The sequence below is a fragment of the Diceros bicornis genome, chromosome 27 (assembly GCF_020826845.1).
Source record: "Diceros bicornis minor isolate mBicDic1 chromosome 27, mDicBic1.mat.cur, whole genome shotgun sequence".
NCBI lineage: Eukaryota > Metazoa > Chordata > Mammalia > Perissodactyla > Rhinocerotidae > Diceros > Diceros bicornis.
The window spans coordinates 6184697-6208447 of NC_080766.1; the positions used below are offsets into that span (position 1 = coordinate 6184697).

General features: G+C 36.2%; 1 protein-coding gene across 1 annotated transcript in view; it reads right to left on the bottom strand.

Moving 5' to 3' along the window:
• Positions 1–289: 289 nt before the first annotated feature.
• The window catches only part of CHMP2B (charged multivesicular body protein 2B), a 28459-nt gene continuing 4997 nt past the window's right edge, over positions 290–23751 (bottom strand). Inside the window, exons 2-6 of the mRNA XM_058570684.1 lie at positions 14229–14320; positions 8842–9036; positions 4868–4970; positions 986–1092; positions 290–788 (exon numbers count right to left, since the gene is read on the bottom strand). Of these exons, the coding sequence (XP_058426667.1) occupies positions 678–788; positions 986–1092; positions 4868–4970; positions 8842–9036; positions 14229–14320 (608 nt within the window). The 3' untranslated portion in view covers positions 290–677. The remainder of the gene's footprint in view (positions 789–985; positions 1093–4867; positions 4971–8841; positions 9037–14228; positions 14321–23751) is intronic.

Sequence of the window (23751 nt, forward strand, 5' to 3'; positions counted from 1 at the left end):
ATTTTAGTTTAAAATGTTAATTCTTTTCTGTAGTTAAAATAATTCAAAGACGTGCACAATATGTTTGTGCTGTTTAAGGCAGGTGCCAAGTACATTTTGAAAGAAAACAGACTTACCAACTACCATGTTCTCCCAAAGGAAAAAAAAAAAAAAGGCAGGCTCATGACAGTTTTTGTCATTTTAAGACAGATGTTTAAATAGCACTCTTCTTTTAGATCATTTAAAAATAATTTGGCAGCTGAACCACCTGATCATAACATATATCACTACAAAGGACAAGCAACAGATACAGAATTAATGATATACTTTTAATATTCTTACAAGTCTCTTTAAGTTGTTGCCTAGTGGCTTTAACAAGATTTTTGTCTTCACTGTAAAAAGATTTAGAACATAAACTACACTAAGTAATGAATATAATTTCTCTATGCCATGCAGAAAAAAAGTCAACCTTTTACACATCATCATTCCTAAACAGTTCTAATTAAAATCCAAACTGTTCTCATTTTTGGATCACTGTCATTCTTTGGCAAAAGATTCAAAACAGCCATGGGTTAGGAAACAGCTGTTTACTCATGGTCTTCATTTTTGCAAAATAAAAAGTGTTTTGTAAACGGAATTTGCACTGTGCCTGGTGATACTAAATAATTATAAGTAAGAAAAATATTATGGCTTTTTGTCTAATCTACTCCTAAAGCCTTGAGCTGCCGTTCGATCTCTTCATCGGAGATGGTGGCCTTTGAAGTCGAGGCAGATGGTAAGCTTCGGGCAGCTGATGGAGCTTTGGCCATCTATGTCCAAGAGGGGAAAAGAGAAAAAAGATGCATTACTAAACATTTGGGCTGGGACATAAAAGGATTGCTGCAAAGAGGTTTAATTTACTTTTCAAACAAATAGAAAAACATGCACCTTACAGTAAAGGACAACTTAACACAACGTGACCAAAGTGGTAGAACTATTTTCAACAGAGAAAAGACGACGTTCATACCTTTCCAGAGATTTCAATTCCAATTTCATCAAGAACTTGATTCACAATATCTTGGCTTTCTTCTTCATCATCAGAACCCTCAAAGATGTCATCAAGTGTGTCATTGACTTGGGGGGAGGGGAGAAACAAAGCAGTTACATTCAAACAGATTTCAGGGTAGATTCACATTTTCAGAGGTGGCCCAACTATGTGTATATATTTTGCATATGACAGAAGGGCAAACTGAGCTGAACCAACAAACTACACAAGTCACTTTCAAATGTTAGTGAAGTTCATTGATAAATACATTTTTGAGGCACTACATCTGGAATAATTTTCATTTCAACACAAATTATCCTATAACCAAACAAGTCATCTCTGATTTTTTAAAAATATATATCTTTAATAAACAAGAACTATATGATATTCACAGCTACACGCTTAAAGTTTTTAAATATGATTCCAAAAATTGTATCCACTGAGCTGGTAGCTGTTAAGCCAGACCATGGAATAATATGCAAGAATCAAATATCTGGTGAATGTTTGGGAGATAATTTATTCTTTTTATTCCGTATTTTCAGCTTTCTTATTTTACATTCAAGATGCAGGTAGAATATTCTAACAAAGTCTAACGTTCAATATTTTATTAAACTTGTCCAAACAATGATGTCCAATTTAACCTTGCAATGATTATTACTGCTATTTCCCTCTCTTCCTCCCTTCTCTTCCCAAAATATTTATGGAAAGCCTTCTGTATAGAAGGCATCATTTTTGGAGTTGTGGGGAAGGAATTTCTAAAGGCCTGGAATTGCGTCTTATTTATCTTTGAAACTAAGTGCTTGGCACATAGTACAAACAGAACTGATGGATACATGGAGAAAAATGAAGACCTTCGGTAGTTTTACACAGTAGAAAAGAAAAAAATTCATAAACAGACTGTGGTAAATGGAAAGATAAATGATCGTAAAGCTTCACAGGGAAGAGATTACATCCAACATGTGAGGTGGATGCATAGGATTTGACCAAACAGAGATAGAGGAAATAGAATGAGCACAGACAGGGGAAAGGCAATAGGGACACATACCAGGAAGACTACGTTCTTCTGTTTGGTTATTATTTAAGGGGCACGGATGAAAAATGGTCAGGAGGGAAAGAATTAAAGCAGCTGGCCTGTGATCATTCTTCTCCTGATTACTGGGAGACGCCCTCAAAGGAAGAAATTCAGGTAACCTTCTCATAAGCATGCTGTTAATTGTGCTCCTGATAAACAGACCAATATTTGCTAGCAGAAGAGTCCTAGTCTATGGAATGCTCTTAGCAGGATGTCCTTGGTTTAGGACTGCTATAGCAAACAAACCTACAATCTATGGGTTTATGAGCCATGACTCTCTAGAAAATGTTATGTAAGAAAGGTGACCATCTGAGGTATAAATTTAAGATGTTTCATAACCTAAATGTCCCCTTCAACCTGAGATGATAAGCAAACCTCATTAGACACATCATCTATTATTCTGAGTCAAAAAGCTTGTTTCTGATATGGGAAGAAAAGATATGGGGAGTCATTTGGGATGTCCCAGCCCTCTCTTTGTTTTGCATGTGCATCTTAACTGCCTGTATCTTTGACATTATTAATAAAGCTTGATCTCTGGTTTGCATGAGCATGATTTGACAGTTTGATTGTTTATATTAGCTCGATAGTATAAAGTAAATTTAGAAAATATTAAAGAGCTTAAGAGCAAAAAAATGGAACAGAGTCTGTGAAGAAATAAAGCGAATGTTAAGACTTCAATTAGAATCTCAATTCTTCCACTTAGCACCTATGCAACTTCTGGGGAAAGTCACTTTACTTCTCCGGGCCTCAGTATTCTCACTGGCAAAATAAAGGGGCTTGATCTGAAAACTGTTTTTGGTTCATGACCTGGGAATTTTATTTTATAGTCAGCAAGAAGCCACTGAAGGAGCCTGATCAGCACGCTCAGAGGTAAGCTTTTGGGAAAACAATTCAGCTGTTGTGATACTCAGATGGTGGTGGTAATAAGGGAAGTGGGGAGTCAGGTCAGAGTCTACAAAGGCCTCAGGGAGAAGCAGCTGCAGGAAAGATGAAAGGAGGAGACAGACGAGACAGACCAGAGGAGGATTAACCAAGAATGCTTTCAGAAAAAGTGTAACAAAATAAATCAAAGCTACAATACAGATTTCTCAAAGATCTTGCTTCCAAAACTTGAATGTGAACAAGTTTTGGAGCAACACTGCACAACATAAATTCTAATTAGAAAAAGATATGTCCACTAAACCTTGAATTTATCTTTGGATGAGGAAGCTAATGTTAATGTACTTTACTAGGCTACAGAAAAAACGAGTAGCCACCAATAACTACTATTTCAGACTCACTTGCAAAGTTCTAAAATACAAATGAGAACAGTTCTGATACATATGAGCTTACTGATTCTCTTCATTAGAGCTTAATGGAAAAGTGAATTCCTCTGATAAAATCTGCTCACACCTGTGCTATCACTGGAACCCACATAAACATGCTGTGATGTTATATAAATGACAATTCTCTCAGTCATTAAAAATTCACTAATGAGGTTTAAAAAAAAAATCACATTTTTCAAAGTAAAAACTAAAGAATTTTTTGAACTATCAAAGATACACATACAGTATCAGTAAATCCTAAAAGGAAAATAGATATTCTGAAATAGAATACTAGAACAATGATGACTTTAGTAATCCTGATCATTTAATTAGATACTATTTTATGCACTAAATGCTGTTAAATTAAAATGCTAGCAGATAAGCAGAACTAAATGGGCATTTCCCTACACAGGTGTAAAACAAGTAGAAAATATTTATGCAAAACAACGCCAGTTTTGACATATCACGTAAATAAGGATTCAGTGTTGACCACGATGCTGGTAAAGCATCATTCATTACTTTACTTCACTCATTCATTACTGGTGAAGTAAAGACTGGTATAGTGTTTCTGAGAAGAACTTGGTTGTATGAACCAAAAGCCTTGTCAAAGTTATACTCTAAGGAGATTTAAGAAATGTAGACAAAGATAATATAGAAATATTCATCAAAGGATTATCAAATATACTGAAAATTTTAAAACAATCTTATTGACCAATGTAAGAATGGTTCAATAAATTAGGGCTGATATCATTTAATATTGATGTTATATCAAAAAAAAAGACTTCAGAGAAGATTTAAGGTCATGAGTACATGCTTATATTATACTATTATGTTTTTTAAAAGTAGCACAAAGTTCAAAATTGCACATGTAATATGATCTATTTTAAGATATGTGAAAATATAGGAACATACAACATTAACAGTAACTATAACTTGTTGGTGTGATGATAGATTTTTTTGTATATGCTTTGTTGCTTTGTATTCTTATATTCCACCGCAGCATGCAATTAGTTTACATTCAAAAAGAATAAAACTAAATATTAAATAACTTTGGGAGGGGAAAAAAAACAAGAATGAAAGAGCACCATTATATCTCTGCCTTCAATATAAATAGAGCTTCCACAGCATGAAAGAACGCGACAGCTCTGAAACCCTAATTTATACCAGCACAAGTCGTTTTACTCACAAGTTGGTTTTGGTCCACTAATCAACAAAGTAAAACTGCTGAGGCCAATATGGCATAGAAATACAGCATAACATATTTTGTATTTTTCCTTCAGTTAAACGTTAATAGAATTTTAAGGCTTAGACCCTGCCAATTTAAAAACACAACGGACTTACAATATAGACTATCTAGAAGGCTGCTGCACCATTTCTTTCTTTAACATTTGTGCTTTCATGGATGAGGATCTGAGGCTGCTGGTAAATAAACCTGGCTAATTCAAAGATGAGAAAGTTGTAAATTTCATTACAAGTTATTAAACTTACTCATTTCCTCAGTCATTTCCATTTTCATGTTTTCCTTCTGGAAATTCTGCATTGTTTGTAATGTCTTTTGTGGATCCATCTTCTTGTTAACTGCCTGCATTGTCTTTAAATATATGAAAAGATTCATGTTAGCTACATAACTATGAAAATTTTACTATGGAATAAGTCCAAAGGGAACACATCAAATAGAGACAGGCTTTTTAAAGATATACAGCCTGCCATAATCAAACATAAGGGTGCTAAGTATTCTAGAAAAAAATGAAATACTCATTTGGAAACCATCTGCTTAACATCTATATAATAAAGGCCTGTGTGAAAAACCTCATCTGAACAGTACACAAAAAATTATGCAATAAAAAACATTGCCAACATAAAATCCATTGCTATTCAAACAGAAAAAACTACATTTGCCTATCATGTGGCAAGAATGTCTAAATGAAAAAGAATTCTGCTTTAATTTTTACAACATTTTTCATTAAACATTTAATGTCTAAATGAAAAAGGATATACTAGCATACATACTCAATCCATTAATACATTTTAAACCATGGTTTAAAGAAATGTACAAAACATTGACTTTTGCAAAAATATGTGAAAAGAATTCTCTTATGTTTTATATTTACAACTTATTTCATGAAAGCAGATTAATGCTATCTAGTATGGCCAAAATATTTTATATATATATATAAAATATATATGTGTATTATATAGAGTTAGTTCAGTATTAAAAGACAGTATATGTTATAAAACATATGGGTTTCAAAGATATGAAGCAAACAGTCTTTTCTCAGACAATCTGTATGCAATGCTGTAGCCAAAGTAATCTTTTCAAGTATGACACTACACTCCCCCCATTCCCCACCAGCCCACACATACCTGTCTCTCCAGTGGCTCTCCATGGTTCTTAGTATTAAAAGCCAAATTCCATAATTGGCCTATGAGACCAAACATCAATTGAACTCTGCTCAAGAAGCCAGTCTCATTTTGCACCACTGCCCTCTAGCCACACTGACCTTTCATTTCCTTCCATGTGCCATGCTCTCTCCTGACACAGGACCTTTGCATATGCTGTCTGTCACCTAGAATGCTTTACTTCACTTGCTTTCACTATCAGCACTTCAGATTTCAATTTATATACCACTTTCTTAGGGAACTAGTCCCTGACACTCCAGATTAGAACAGGTACCCCTGTTAAATCCTGCTCACTACAGATGAAATTTTATATTTATTGGTGTAAATTATATTACTTGACTTGCAACTTATATTATTGTTGTAAATAATGCTAATAACAACAATAATGACGATAATGATAATAATAGAGCAGTTACTGCTTATATAACCACACTATGCACCAGATACTGTTCTAAGCACTTTACATAGAATAATATTTAAAGTTAAATGACATTTAAATCTGACAGATCTTCATGTGCTAGGTACTACCATTTTCCCTATATTACAAATGGAGAATGAAGGCACAGCAAGGTGAAATAACTTGTCACAGGTCACACAGCTACTAAGTGGAAGTGAGATGGGAACCCAAATAGTCTGGCTCCAGAACTTCTGTTCCTAATCACTGCAGACAACTCCCTCTCAAGTGGATTGCTTTCTACATAGACTGTGACCTATGACAGGTTAAGCCCCCGCCTGTTTTTGCTTTCTACTTCATCCCTATCACTTGTTATAGTTCTTAACTATAGGATCTAAACAAACACTTGCTGAATTAACACATTTCTAAGAAATTTAAGTGAAAATTCCAATTCAGATATCTGTATATGGCAGGACCACATTAGGTATCTTTTCATAGCCTACTACTTGCAGAAAATTACAAAATGAGTAGTCTTCCTCCTCATCATGATGGAAAGGTTATCCAGCCCAGATGTGTGATCGAAACATACGATGCTTTCCCAAAATTAGACAGATGTTTATTTTTGTCCATGTGTAAAACAAAAAAGGAAAACAAAAACTTTTGCTCTTAACTATGTATTTTTCATTCAGATCCATCAAGAGTAAGCTAATCGACAGAACAAAAATTATTCTGAAACTTTATTATTATTTTTTTTAGTGAGGGAGATCAGCCCTGAGCTAACATAACACCTGTGGCAACCTTTCCTCTATCTTGTATGTGGGTTGCCACCACAGCATGACTTGATGAGTGATGTAGTTCGTGAACTACACGTGAACTACACGAACTACACGTGAGTTCGTGAACCCACGAACCCCAGGCCGCCGAGGCGGAGCGTCCAAACTTAACCACTATGCCACTGGGCCAGCCCTTCTCTATTTTGTTAAAGAACATAATGTGTCACTCTTCTTATTGTTCCTAAGATGGACAAATTGTATTTTCATGCCATCTGTAGTCTAAAAAACAATGAATTGATCTTTATTATTTTTGGATTCCGTATCTGTGAATTTGCTTACTCGCTAAAATTTATTTGTATCCTCAGACCAATACTCGTAGTGCTTTTGTGCTCGTTCGTGGACATGAGCAGAGCAGCAAAAAACCTGAGTCACCCAACATGCACGTTTCCAGCTGAGATCAAATAAGGCGACACTCAGACTTCTCGTCTCAGCTCTTTCCACGGTCTATTTTTTTTTTTTTTAATTTTTTGTTTATTGCAGTAACGTTGGTTTATAACATTGTAAAAATTTCAGGTGTATATCATTATACTTCTATTTCTGCATAGATTACATCATGTTCACCACCACGGTCTATTTAGTGCCACACTTTTGTGCCTTTTGTTGGTTAAAATGTCCCCCAAGCATAGTACTGAAGTGTTGTCTAGTGTTCCTAAGTGCAAGAAAGCTGTGATGCGCTTATGGAGAAGATACACGTGTTAGATAAGCTTTGTCCAGGCACGAGTTACAGTGCTGTGGACCATGAGTTCAATGTTAATGAATCATCAGTATTGATTAAATATGGCATCTTTCAACAGAAACACACATAAAACAAGGTTAGGTATAGACTGGTTGACAAATGTTGTGATCAAAGGCTCGCAGGAACCTAACTCTAACCCTGTATTTCCCCTAGGAGCAATGGTTCAATATTCACTAATTCAGCGTTCTCAACTTTACAGAACAACTACTGCAAATAACGAGAACTGACTGTATATACCATTTTCCTAAAATATACCTTGTACTTTCTCTGCTCTGTGGCTTTTTTTCCTTTAGCTCTTCATATTCACACTCCTCCTTCCCTATATTTAACACCTAGTGATATTTTTAAGACCTGGGTCTTCTGCAAAGTCTTTCAGATCATTCTATTCAAAGATCTGTGCAGGTCACCAAAGCTCAGCACACTGACGTATAGTGGGTAGTTTCCTTTTCAGACATATCTTAAGCTACCCCCTGCCGCAATCAAATTATAAGATCTGTGAGAGCAGAGCCTCTGTCTTAAACTTCTTATTCCTCACAGTACTTCATACACATCAAGGAGCTCATTATCTACTAAAAGATCAAAAGACTCAGTCTTTTAAACTGTAGAGTAGAAACATATAATTTTTATATAAAGACTAAGTTAAACACAGTTCCTAATAAAATTAACTGGTAAATCCTTCTGACAGTATTCATGTGTGCCTCTGACATAGATATGAAAAAGAATCAAGAGGAAATTATTACTCAAAAGTAATCAAAACTCATAGCTAAATGAAATAAGAGCCTCAAAAATCTTCTGACAGTTTAAGGGAATAAAGTAAACACTGTTTTAAGTCATATTAAAAAATTTAGATGCTACGTGTGACCTTGGGACAATCAAAATGTCCTAAAACAAAAAATTTTATAGTAAAACAAATCAATAAAGAATCTAGAAGTAGTTATCTGGATTATCTAAAATGAGTATTATAACTCATTTTACAAAATATTACACAGATTCTGTACCACATATATATCAGGAGGTGCTTTTAAATCCAGTTTGAATATTGACATTTGAATATCTTGGATAAAATTATAAACCTATGGATATAAAGGCTCCTACTTACTTTTGCTGTGGTAGACATGGCTCCAGCCATCTTCATCTGGGAATTCATCACTTTTGTTTGTGTGGACATAGAAGTGACTTTTGAACTCACAGCGAAAGTTCTTGTTTTCTGTTTCCGTAGATGTACCAGCTGCTTGGCTAACACTCTGCATGCCTCTTTATTACCAATCTTGGCCATTTTCTTAATTTCTAATTCCTAAGAAAGGAAATAAAAAGAGGGAAATAAAATCATTGAGGGATAGTCCTCAATGATTTATTTCAGAAGAATGGATCGAACATACACAACATACCTTTTCTCCCAATCATGACAGAGGAAGAGGCTGTCATACAAAGTCATAGAGAAAAAGAGTCATTTGAGAGGGAAATTTATTCCACATGTTTACACAGGAAAGCGAGAGCTAGTACCTTCATCCACAAATACAAAGCAAGTCTACAAAACAGCACTCACATAAAGCCCAAAAGAAAATAAAAAAACTCAACCTCAAAGTAGGTAGAAAAAAGGAAAAAACAAACCAAGAGTTGGTAGGACATAACAAAAATAGAGCACAGTGGTAGATTTACAGCTAATAAAACATGACAACTATATTAAGTTAAAAGCTCCATCTTACACTTCAATAAAAGGCAGGTAGATTAGATAAGAACATAAACCCAACTATACACTACCTCAAGAAACGAAGCTAAGTAAAAGGATAGAAAATATATTCTATATAAATACTTATTAAAATCTGGAAAGCTCAAGTGGCTACATTAACACAAGATCAGAAAAACTTGAGAAAAGAAATAGTACCAGAAATAAAAAGGGGCATTTCATAATAATAAAGGCATCAATACATGAAAATGGCAAAACAATCCTAAATGTGTATGCACCTAATAACAGTGCTTCAAAATATGTGAATCACAATGGATGGAATTGAAAGGAAAAAACAGATAAATACACAAATAGCATGAGTGATATCAACAACAACTCCTCTTTCAAGTATACTGCTATAATTGTTAGAACAAGGAGACAGAAAATCTATAATGATACAGATTTACAAAAAACATAATCACCAACTTGACCTAATCAATATTTATAAAAAAACTCCATCACTAACAGCAGAATACTCCCTCTTTACAAGTGTATACTAAGAAAAAAAAGAAAATCACCAAAATACACCATATTCTGCATAAAACAAGCATCAACAAATATAAGAGGACTGAAATTATACAAAGTATATTCTCTAACTACAATGAACTTAAACTAGAAATCAGTAAAGAAGGAAAATCACAAATAAGCAGAAATTAAAACAACATAGTTCTAAATAATTGATGGGTTAAATAAAAAAATCCCAGGAGAAATGAGATAATATTTTGAACTTAATAAATAAAACGAAAATGCAACATATGAAAATGTCTAGCCTGTGGTTAAAACAGTTCTTAGAGGGAAATTTATAGCATTAAAGCTTATATTAAAAAAATGAATATCTTGGGGCCAGCCCAGTGGTGTAGTGGTTAAGTTCACGCGCCCTGCTTCTGTGGCCCGGGGTTCATGGGTTTGGATTCCAGGTGCAGACCTATGCACCACTTATCAAGCCATGCTGTGGTGGCATCCCACATATAAAGTGGAGGAAGATGGGCACGGATGTTAGCCCAGGGCCAATTTTCCTCAGCAAAAAGAGGGGGATTGGCAACACCAAAAAAAAAAAAAAAAGGAATATCTCATAAGCTTCAAGATAGAGAAAGTAGAAAAAAAGAAAAGCAAATAAAACAATACAGAAAATTAATGAAATCAAAAGCTGGTTTTTTACAAGAGATTGATCAAATTGATAAACCATTAACCAGAGAGATGAAGGAAAAAACCAAGTCAGACAGAACACATAAACTAAAAATACTGAGAATGCAAAAGGTGGCATCATTTCATAGCCTAAAGATGTTAAAGGACAATAAGGGAATACTATGAACAACAACAGGTCATTACATTTTAAAATTTAGCAGAAATGGAAAAATTACTTCACAGATGCTAACTACCAGAGCTCATTCAAAAAGACAGATAACTTGATCCATTTTATACCTATTTGTTTAATGAATCTGTAGTTTAAAAACCTATCCATGAAGAAAACTTCACTCTCAACGGCTTTACAGATTAATCCTATCAAATATTTAAGGAAATACATAAACCCATCCAGTAAAGAGTAAGGGACACTTGCCAAATCTTGCAAATTAAGGTCAGCATCACTTGGATGTCAAAACCAAATAAAGACCCCACATAAAAAGATAACTATGGGTCCTGCCCTCTGACCAAGTGGTTCAAGTTCCACGCAGTCCACTTCGGCGGCCCGAGTTCGTGGGTTCGGATCCCAGGCGCAGACCTACTCCACTCACCAGCCATGCTGTAGCAGTGTCTCATATACAAAAGATTACAGGAAGATTGGCACAGACATTAGCTCAGGGCTAATCTTCCTCAAGCATAAAAAGAGGAAGACTGGCAACAGATGTTAGCTCAGGGCGAATCTTCCTCAGCAAATAAATAAATAAATAAAGATAACTACAAATCAATTTCTTTCATGAACACAGATGCAAATATTCTTAACAAAATTTCAGCATATTGAAACAAAAATATTTCAAAAAAATACATCATTACCAATGGAGTTTATCCCAGGAGCAAAAGCTTGATTCAACTTTAGAAAATCAATCAATGTAATTCACTACATTGACAGACTAAAGAAGAAACACTACATATCATCATCTTAACAGATGTAAACAAAAGCACATGACAAAATTCATTCCTGATAAAAAGTCTCAGCAAACTAGATAAAAAGGAACTTCCTCAACCTGAGAAAGGGCATCTATAAAAAGCTACAGTCAATATCATACCTGTGAAAGACAATATTTTCCCCAAAGACCAGTAAACAGATGAGGATGTCTGCTATCACCACTTCTATTTAACACTAGATATTCTAGCCAGGGAAAAAGGTAAGAAAAAGGGAAAAAAGGCATCAAGATCGGAAAGAAAGATGAAAAGTTTTATTTATTTACAGATGACATGATTGTCTATGTAGAAATCTCATACAATCTACAAAAAGGCTACTAGAATAAGTGAGTTTATGCAGGTTACAGGATTCAAGATCGATATACAAAAATGTAACACATTTCTACATACCAGCAAGAAAAAAACCCAGAAATTGGTTTTTAAAATATCATCTAGCATCAAAATATAAAATAGGGATAAATCTGACAAAAAAAGTACAGGACCTGTATATAATTATAAGTACGAATGCTGCTGAGAAAAAATTAAAGACCTAAATAAATGAAGAGATACAGTATGTTCATGGATTCTAAGACTTAATATTGTTAAGATGTCAATTCTTCCCAAATTGGTTTATATAGTCAATGTAATCCTTATCAAAATCTAATCTTTTTTGTACAGACTGACAAGTTTATTCTAAAGTTCATATGGAAATGCAAAGCACCTAAAAATAGCCAAAACAATTTCGAAAAAAAGAAGTACAAAGTTGATCAATGGAACAGCAGAGAGCACAGAAGGAGGCTCATATGTATCTGAACAGCTGATTTTCCAGAAAGATGACAATATTTATAGAGAGAAAAATGTCAGCAACAAATGATGTTGGAACAACTGAATTTCCACAGGCGAAAAGTGAACCTCTACCCTTAACTGGCAATGTAGTGACAATTCAATACGGTTCACAGTCCTCAATGTAAGAACTAAAATTATAATACTTCTAGAATAAAATGTAAGAGAAAATATTAGTGACTTTGGGTTAGGCAAAGATTTCTAGGGACACTAAGAGCACTAATCACAGAAGAAAATAATAAACTGCACTTGATCAAAGTAAAAATCTGTTCCTCAAAAGACACTACCAGGAAAATAAAAGACAAGGCCAAGAACTGGAGAGAATATTTGCAAAACATGCATTTAATTAAGTATGTGCACCTAAAATATATAAAGAACTCTTACAAACAAATAATAAGAAAACAACTTGATAAAAAAATGGGTAAAATATTTCAATAGACACTGGCAAAGCAGATATGAAAGTGGCAAACAGGCACATGAAAAGATGCTGAATGATTTAGCGATTAGGGAAATGAAATTTTAAAATGACCATCTACTACACAGCCACTAGAATGGCGACAAGTAGAAAGACTGTCAACTCCAAGTATTGGTTAGGATGTGGAACAACTTTACTCTCATATACAGCTGGTGAGAACAGAAGACAGCCATGTTGCAGAACTGTTTAGTAGTTTCTTACACAGTAAACACACATTTACCCTATGACCCAGCAATCCCACTTCTAAGAATATACCCAAGAGAATGAAAACATGTTCACACAAAGACTTCAACTGAACATTTATAGCAACTTGATTCAAAATAACCAAAACCTGGAAATATCCCAAATGTCCACTGGCTAGTGCATGGATAAACAAATTGTGGAACATCCATAACAATAGAGTAACATTCATTAATAAAAAGGAATTAATACTGATACATGTAACAACATTGATTAATCTCAAATAATTATGATGAGTGAAAGAAGCCATACAAAAAAAGAGTTCATATTATGAGATTCCATTTATATAAAATTCTAGAAAATGTAAATTAATCTACATTGACAGCTCAGTGTTTGCCTGAATGAGGAGGAGGAAGACAGGGAGAGATGGGTAGGAGGGATTACAATTGGAATGAGGAAACTTTTCAGGATAATGGATATGTTCATTATCTTGACTGTAGTAATGGTTTCTTGACTGTAGTAAAGTAGTAATGTAGTAGGCAATACCATCTAGGTTTGTGAGCTTATACATATGTCAAAATGTATCAAACTGTACACTTTAAATATGTATAGTTTATCGCATATCAATTATATCTCAATCATGCTTTTTTTAAAAGATTTTAGGCAACATACACTTAAAAACACAGCATAAAAATATTCAAAGATGAGAAGTCTATCAAAAAAAAGTACATACAAAAAAAAAGGTACATTCATATCACAGACACAATGACTGCTAAAATATCAAATAAGACAGCTACGAGTTAACATAATTATTTTCTTGTAACTCTCTCCTGTTTTCCAGGACTATTTTATCTCTGCTGTTAACTGAGGAGAAGGTGGCTCTGTTTTGAGCAATATTTCTTCCTAGGCATTCATGACTTTCACAAACTGAAGAATAATTTGATTTTATAATCAGCAGAATACACAGAAACCTGATAAAAGTCAGAGAATGACACAATAAACAAAGGTAAGCAGGAAATGCAGGAAAGCGTTAAATGCCATTTCTTAGTACAGTAAATCACTTAGCACCTGCCATGTGTCTTTTTCCTAGTTAGTTAATTATTCCAACACTAATTTCCAAATTTGTTTGAAAAGTTAAACTGAGATTTAATGTTCTACTTACCAGCTGTTTTTCTTGTTTCTCTAAAGCTGCTCGATCTCTGATTATAGCCCTCTGTGTACCTCGTAACTCCCGATTCTGTTCCTTTATTACATCTAAGAGAACCACAAAAGAAACCTAAATGTAGGGATTGTAAAATTTTCTTCAATATCATTTAAAATATTGGACTCAGAGACCTCAATAAAAAAAAACCTTGATTTACTAGATGTTAAAATTTTTTTTTTCAGTTCAATACACTAAAAAATTAATCAAATATTAAAACTTGGATTATAAATACTGATTATATAAAGAATTACAGAAGATGAGTGCAAATATGCTATAGTCTGAGGTTTAGCCAAAAGTATATATAAATCACAATAAAACATTCCCTTAGAGAATTGATAGTATACAATGTTTTATGTGGCACATATATATGTCATACACAAATCCTTTTCATCTCTCCTTACTCCAGTATTATATGAAACTCCAGGAGGGAAGACAGGTTACGTGTTTATTACATCTTTTTTTCTCTACTAAGTCATCATAAGAATGAAGCAGCAGTCCTTCCAGTGAAGCAGATCTGGATTCGAATTCCACTCTGCCACCTGATCATGATGTGGTGAAATCTTGGAAAAATTAGTTAACACTCTAAACCTCAGGTTTCTCATTCATAAAATAGAGATTATTGCTAAGGAGTAAATAACATACACAATGCCCTGATGTACTGTTAAATGTCTATTCAATCTTAACGTCTAATTTACCTCAAATCATTTGGATCCATCAGTCCTGCCTTTTGAAGAATTACAGTTAATACTAGTCTAGGCCTAATTACTAGTTAATACTGCCTAGGCCTGATGGACTATAATTTGGGTTAGTTGTTACTAAACAGTGATTTCTTCAAAACATCACAGACATGAATGGTAATTCTTGCCAACACTGATCTCTCATTGTCAGGTGCTTTACATCTGACACAAATAGGTGCTTTACATACATTACACAATATAATGTTCATAATAATGTTATGGAGTTGATTTTTCTATTATTTTATAAGAAAACTGAGTGTTGGGAAGTTTCAATAACCTGCCCAAGGTCACAAGGTGGTAAGCAGTGATGCCCGATTTGGATCCACACATTCTCTCTCCTGAATCTTAAGCACTTTGCTAGATTACCTTTTTTAGTAAAGGGGTGATTTAAAAAAACAACAGCAGCAGAAAGAATAGTCTCTTCATCAAATGGCGCTGGGACAACTGGATAGCCACACGAAAAAGAAGGAAATTAGATCCGTATCTCATACTGTATTATAAAAATTAACTCGAAAACGATTAATAGCCAAATATAAGAGCGAAATCATAAAATTTTTAGAAGACTACACAAGAGTAAATCTGCATGACCTGGGATTTGGCAATGAATTCTTAGATATGACACTAAAAGCACGAGCAACTAAAGAAAAGAACAGAACAGACAAATTGGACTTTGTAAAAATTAAAAACTGTGCATCAAAGGACATTATCAAGTGAGAAGAAGACAACCTGCAGAATGGGAGAAAATACATGCAAATTATATTTATGATAAGAGGCTAGTATCCAGAATATATAAAGAACTCTTATAACTCAAAAACCAAAGACATATAACCAAATTAAAAAATGGGTGAAGCACTTGAACAGACATTTCTCCAAAGACAATACAGTCATGTGCCACATAACGACATTTTGGTCAACAATGGACTGCATATACAATGGCGGTCCCAGAAGATTAGTACCATATAGCCTAAGGGTGTAGTGGGCTATATAATAATCTAGGTCTGTGTTAAGTACACTCTATAATGTTCACACTATGACAAAATCACCTAACAACGCATCTCTCAGAAGGTATCCCCATCGTTGACTCATGACCATAGACAAATGGCCAATAAACACATGGAAAAGATGTTCAACATTATTAGTCATTAGGGAAACGAGATATCACTTGACATCCACCAGAACGGCTGTAATCAAAAACAAAAAAGGAAAACAACAAGTGTTAGTGAGGATGTGGAGACTGGTACCCTTGTCTATTGCTAGTAGGAATGTAAATTGTTTCAGTCACCGTGGATAACAGTTTGGTGGTTCCTCAAAAAGTTAAATATATTGGGGCTGGCCCTGTGGCGTAGCAGTTAAGTGCGCCCACTCCACTTCGGCAGCCTGGGGTTTGCAGGTTTGGGTCACAGGCACGCACCAACGCACCACTCATCAAGCCATGCTGTGTTCAAGTCCCATATAAAAGTAGAGGAGGATAGGCACGGATGTTGGCCCAGGGCCAATCTTCCTCAGCAAAAAGAGGAGGATTGACTTCGAATGTTGGCTCAGGGCTGGTCTTCCTCACAAAAGAAAAAAAAAGTTAAATATAAAATTACCACGTGACCCAGCAATTCCACTCCTAGGTATATACCCAAAAGAACTGAAACATGCTCAAACAAATACATGTACACAAATGTTCATAGCAGCACTATTTACAAATAGCCAAAAGGAAGAAACAACCCAAATGTCCATGAACGGACGAATGGATAAACAGATTGTGATATATACATATAATGGAATATTATTCAGCTATAAAAAGAAATGAAGTACTGATATATACTACAACATGGATAAACCTCAAAAATATTATGCTAACTGAAAGAAGCCAGATACAAATGGTCACATTTTATGATTACACTCATACGAAATATCCAGAATAGGTAAAGACAGAAAGCAGACTGGTAGTTGCCAGGGGTTAGGGAGTGGGAGGAATGGTGAGTCACTGCTTAGTAGGTACAGGGCTTTATTTTGAGGTGATAAAAATGTTTTGGAACTAGAAGTGTTGGTTACACACCATGGTATATGTATTAAATGCCACTGAACTGTTCACTTTAAAATGGTTAAGGCTATGTGAATTTCACCTCAATTAAAACAACAACAAAGCCAGTACCCATTATCCTTTTAGTGACAGAGCATCGCAACTTATGTTCTAGACGTTTCTGCGTATAAGATAACTTTACTCAGAATAAAAATAACTAATTATACTGAGTAAAAGGCACTATACTAAGTGTTATACAACAACCCCAAATGGTAAGTAATATTATCTCACTTTTTTCAAAGGACGGAACTGATTCTTGGTGAGGTATTCGCCCAAGAGAGAAACAGTGCTAGGATTCAGATACAGGTGGTCTGATTCCAAGGGCTCTGATTTTAACTACTTTATTATGCTGTGAAGCTTTGCAGGCAAACAAGAAAAAAAGGGGACGGAGACGTTCTACAGACAAATATGTTTCCTGGGAAATGTTGAAGTTGGAAAAAAATTAAACATTTGTTTGCTTCAAGGCTTCTAAGAACGTTTAATATATGAATATGCATTGTCAACCCTTAAGGGGAGAATGTATTATGGATTATTTCCCAAATTTATTAAGGCAAAGATCCCTTTTAAGACATCTCTATTAACATTTCCTATGGGCTGGCCCCGTGGCTTAGCGGTTAAGTGCACACGCGCTCCGCTACCGGCAGCCCGGGTTCGGATCCTGGGCGCACACCGACACACCGCTTCTCTGGCCATGTTGAGGCCGAGTCCCACATACAGCAACTAGAAGGATGTGCAACTATGACATACACCTATCTACTGGGGCTTTGCGGAAAAAAAAAAAGGAGGACTGGCAGTAGATGTTAGCTCAGAGCCAGTCTTCCTCAGCAAAAAGAGGAGGATTAGCATGATTGTCAGCTCAGGGCTGATCTTCCTCACAAAAAAAAAAAAAAAAAACCCTTTCCTAGATACTAATGTTCCATGGAGCATTGATTGGGATCCTATTCCAAAATAACACGATTTATTAGTTTGCTAGGGCTACCATAACAAATACCACAGATTGGGTGGCTTAAACAACAGAAATTTGTTCTCTCATGGTTCTGGAGCCTGGAACTGCAAGATTAAGGTGCTGACAGGTGTGATTTCTCCCGGGGTCTCTCTCTGACTTGCAGACAGTCGCCTTCTTGCTGTGTCCTCACATGGCCTTTTCTCTGTGTGTGCCCAGCCCTGGTGTCTCTTCTCACAAGGCCACCAGTCCTACTGGATTAGGGCCACACTCTTGTGACCTCATTTAACCTCAATTACCTCTTTAAAGACCCTATCTCCAAATACAGTCACATTAGGGGGTAAGGCTTTAACATATGAATCTGGGGGGACACAATTCAGTCCACAGCACATGATACCTTTCCTCTGACATCTATAGACTCACACTGAACAAATAGCAAAGCTCTCATTTTCCTATCTTTCAAAGCAATCATCAGCCCTTACATCATCAACACTCAAACACTCCCAATTTTCTTCCTTTGGACTTAGTTCCTTATCTTGCCAAAGCCAACGGATTGGTATGAAACCATTCACCACTTACCTACTACTTCAATAGAAAATATGTTCTAAATTTAAAACTATGAAATTACACATGAACTTTTGGAGTATAACCCCTTTATGTACCAAAACACCCTAAACCCAACTAGTATAAAATGAAGTGGTATTCAGATAGTGATGAGGGTCTTCTAAAGCTACAAGAGTACTGAGCGAAGGAGAAGCCACCATATTGATAAGCTAAATTGTGGCCAGATAATTGACACAGGTGCAAAGCAACTGCTGAAAGCCTTGATTGATAAGATCTAGAGTTCCATCAATATACACTTTTTCATTACTAAGGTGGTATAATGAAAAATATATATTTGGTCTTTGTCCTGAGTTCCTGGCACAGAGCTCCTAAAAGCCTTGGGGTTTCCTGAGTGAGAGGAATGTCTTTTGATTCAGAGAGGGGGAACCTCTAGATAGCTTCAGGATGGGGCTGGTTTCCAAAAAGACCAAATACTTAGAGGGTGGGAGACCAAACGATTAGAGGGTGGGAACTTTCAGCTCCACCCCTTGACCTCAGGGGAGGGTGGTGGGGTTGAAGACTGGGTTACAAAAACTCTTGAACAAAGAGATTAGGAGGTCTGCCAGGCTGGTGAACGAACTGACAAGCTGGGAAGGCAGTATTCCCAGAAAGGGCATGGAAGCTCTGTGCCATGCACCCCCAATACCTTGCTTCCATTTGGCTGTTCCAGAGTTGTATTCTCAAAATAAACTGCTAATGGAAGTAAAGCATTTTCCTGAGTTCTAAGAGTTGTTCCAGCAAATTATCAAACCTGAGAAGGGAGTTGTGGGGACCCCTGAATTGACAGCTGGTCGGTTAGAAGTATTGGTGACAGTCTGGGACTTGTGACTGGCGTCTGAAGTGAGGACAGTCTTGTGAGACTGAGCCCTTCACCTGTGGGGTCTGCGCTCACTGCAGACAGTTAGGGTCAGGATGACTGAACTGCTGGAGACAGCCATGTGGTGTCAGAGAATCGGAGAGCAGAAAACAGATACAGCTGTCTGACACGAAATTTTAACAAAACATAATTTAATCAAAATAGTTTTACTTCACTTTCCTTAATTTTATGTAACTATATGTACCATAACTGTCACTGTATATTAGAGGAGGAAAAATAAAGAAAATTGACTACTGCATATTCCACAGCCTCACAGTTGCTAATAGACCTATTAATATTTAAACAGTTCTAAGCTATAAACTGAGAGTATCAATTGTTACATACTAAAACATAGTCATAACACTTTAAAACATATTATGGTAAGTAGGAAAAGAAAGTAAAATATTTTTTCATATGCGATGATAGGCATATCCCATAAAACAAACAAATTACTCTTTAATTTTTTTTTAAACAATTCCCACACTAAACCCACATTTAATGATTTGGTCTTCTAGATAATTAAGAAGGAATGACATGAGAATGTTTCTGAGACACTTTTAATGTTTTTAAGGCCCAGTTTATTTTCCGTTATATTTATTTCCTAGTAGGTCTGATTTCTTCCCATTACAACCTCTTTAAGAGCAAGGAATACACGTATTTTATTTATCTATTTGCTATTCCCAGCTTACTTCATGCCAAATACTATCCCAATATAGTATAAATAGCAGTGATCTAAGGGAGTACAAACATATATATTGAAATGTAAAAAGATATGTCTTACAGGCATAATTAATACATTTCTTTAAAATGTATAATAAAATCTATTGGTTATAAAGAAGGGCTGTTGATAACTTAACAGTAAATATGAACTGATAAATATCTTCCTACAATGGAAAAACGGAGCCCCAAAATAATCAGATATTTGCTTTATAATCTTCTGCTGTCCCCTTTTTCCATTCTGAGTTCAGACAATGACAGAAACACGCACAGGGTACTGCTGACATTTAGGAGAGACGGTGAGCTTGGCTCCTGTCCATCTTCTGTTTCCCCGTCCCTCCTCTGCCTCCTTCTCTAGGCAAAGCGCATACCCTGAATTTTGAGACTCCAGCACTTCATCTACCTCGTGGTGCTGTTGTGAAGCATTTCCTAATAGGTGGTAATAGAAACTTTCAAACTGTGAAATGTCAAAGGTACATGGATGTGCCTATGGTATGCTCTCTCTGTTACCCTTAGGTGAGGTCAAAAGGGTCTGGGGGCTCCCCACCCGTCTCTCCTCGCCCATACCCAGCACTGCGCTTAAGAGAAGGCACCGGGGCTAGCTCCCTCTTGGGCATTAAAAGCTGGTCTCAAGCCTCTTAGGCTCTTCTTACTGAACAAAATAATACATGATTGCCCCAGAGTGATAAGATCACAGACTTAAATTTTGGACTTAGCAAGATATAGACAGAAAAAGTCTTTCTCCTCTCTTTGGTTTCCAGTCAATAGGGTCTATCAACTTACAGAAAAAAACAAAAAGAAAGCCAAAAAATAAAAGCAAAACAAAAAGAGCCTCCCATGTGATCCAGCTCAGCTCAGTAGAATCTTCTACTGGGGTTTGAGGCCAAGCCCCAACTTGAATCATGGCTGTCCTTCCAGATCCTGCTCATTTACATACTCATTACATACTCATTTACATACATGCTCATTTGCACTTCTGAGAAGTAAAGCAAAAAGTAATTATCAACCATAAATATGAACATTTATTAATTTGTGAGTACTACTGTTTAGAATGCCCATCTTTTGAGAGAAGGGAGGAGACCTGTTGCAAGCTTGCAGGGCAGTTCACTATTACAGCCCTAGGAGCGCTGAGGCATAACACACAGATCCTACCACTCAGTAGCATTCAAGCTGGTCCAACAGACAGCATCCACTCCACCATATACTGGTAGAGAGCTTTACTGTACTTGTGTGCTTTACTATAAGGTCATGAGGGACTTTTTAATCTAATATACTATGTTTTCTGCTTTTAAGTATATTTCTTTAGAGGAAAAAAGCCACTTTGTTCCACGCAATTTCATCGTCTATTGGTTGTCCTGAATCTAACCATCACAGGAATTCACATAGGAGCACAAAATGTTCCCACATCCTGCTTTACCATCTCCACTAACTGGCTTTTGGGGATCAAGATCCCAACACGAGAGAGAGCTTCCACCTTCCACTTTAGATTTCACCTGCAAGCTCTGTAGCAGTTGGTATAGGTGGAAACGGGATATGATGGCACTGGTAGAGTGGGATGATAATGGGTATTACATAAGCCCAGACTGTGACTATGAATACAAGAGCCCCGACTGCGAGTTCAGCTAGAGCAGGTGAGGTGGAGCTCACCAACGAACAGTAAAGCAGAAAGAGGTCCTGGCTATGTGGGGATGTACCATCACCTTGGGTAGATCAGGAGAAAAAACTGTAGAAATGCTACAAACTCAACCGCACAGGCGTAAGAGAAACATTAAAGGTCAGCACCTAGAAAATGCCAGCTCTAGGAACCAAACGTACTCAGGGTCCGAAGGAAAAGGACAATGAGGAGCAATGAGAATGTGATACATAAAGCAAATGTGTTTCTCAGGCTTTGGAAATGGTATATCAGCAATCAGGGAGGATGGGATCAACTTAATTCATCAGTTTTGATACATGGTAAGGAAAAAATTAAAACAAAAACAAAAAAACAACAGGAAGGGAAACAGAAAGGACAGTGGAAGGTCATGCCAACAGCTGCACTCTACATATGGTTCAGGGAGCCAAGGATCAACCTAAGAACTAGGATGAAGCTGAAAAATCCTGGACCTGCTTGGAAGGGAGAGGTGGAACACTGAAGAGAAAATAGGCAAGTCTAGCCCTATGGGAGCATAAAAGGAAGTACAAAGGAATGCTTTTTTATCCCTACCAGTAAAGTCTCAAAAATCACTCAAGCCCTGAGGAAGTCATTGAAATGAATTTATTATCATTAAAATATCAGTGTTTTCAGGAGCTGAAGGAAGGTTTTGAGATGGGCCACGTGTCAGCAGATCTTTGGTCTCACTCTGTCCTCAAAGACACAGGCTTTGGCGCCACCATCAACAGCTTCAGTTCAGAAAACTGTCAAAGGGCTTTCTGCAGCTTAGATAAGTAAGGAAGTGAGAAGGAAAGCTCCTCTGAAGGACAGACTCACAGACACATGGACTTGAAAGCAGGAAACGGCAGCATGAAAAGAAATACCAGTCTCTTCTGTCATGCTAGGGATGGAGAAATACGCAGGGAAGACATTTTCCTGCAGAAATATCTGTCCCAAAAGTATGGAGAACTTTTGCTCAGAAAAATGCTCAGAAGAGAGTACTGAGTTCCTGAATCCCACATTCAATTATTTTTCTTCGGTGTGACAAGAATGCAGGGGCCAAATAGAAAGTAAAATTTGAGTTTTTAAATATTCAGAATAATAAGCACTAAGGGAACACACACGGCATCCTAGGAAAGATCTGGGTACTGTAGTTAGCACCATGAGAATGTTGTATTGTATTTGCAAAAAAGCAGAAATGTTTCTGGAGGGGATTCGGTTTATATAGATGGTGGATTTTAATCCCTCTTAAGATATTGGAAATGTGGCCTCACAACTGACCTCTCAACAGGAGATTTATCCCAACTTAGTCAAAACCTCACTGATCAGAACTCTGGACAACTAGCATACATGGATACTACCCCAATGAGGCAAAACCTAAGAAGCTCTGTTCCTCTTCTGTCAGAGGCATTCCTCAAATTATCTCTCAACTTGTACTAAGGTTCAAGGTGGGTAGTGATAATATGTAGACCACAGTAAGCTCTAAATACTGGAAACACTACTCTTGGTTAGTAAATACTACTATTTTGGAATTTAGTCTCTAAATTACGAAGTACTACAGAGATATTTTCATGTATGCTGAAGACTCTTTGCAACTTACAAACATGGAATGTAGGAAAAACTCAGAATAAGCATAACCCAATTTTGGAAGTGCACAAGGATCTACTTTGGTTCCAGCGAATGCAAGTTAGGAAGCAGATGCTAAAAAACAAAAGAACACAAGGAGTGAGGTATTTAACATAGTTTGAGGTGGCATCAAAGAAGAATTCCTACAGAGGGAAAAAAACTGAGATAGTTCAGGTTAGCTAGAGGAAGAGAAAAAGAGAAGTCTACGCATAAGGGTATCATAAACAAAAATACGTCAGAGTATTTTCATACATACAGATGAATACAAGAACAGTGTTGCTGCACAGTAAAATGTCCA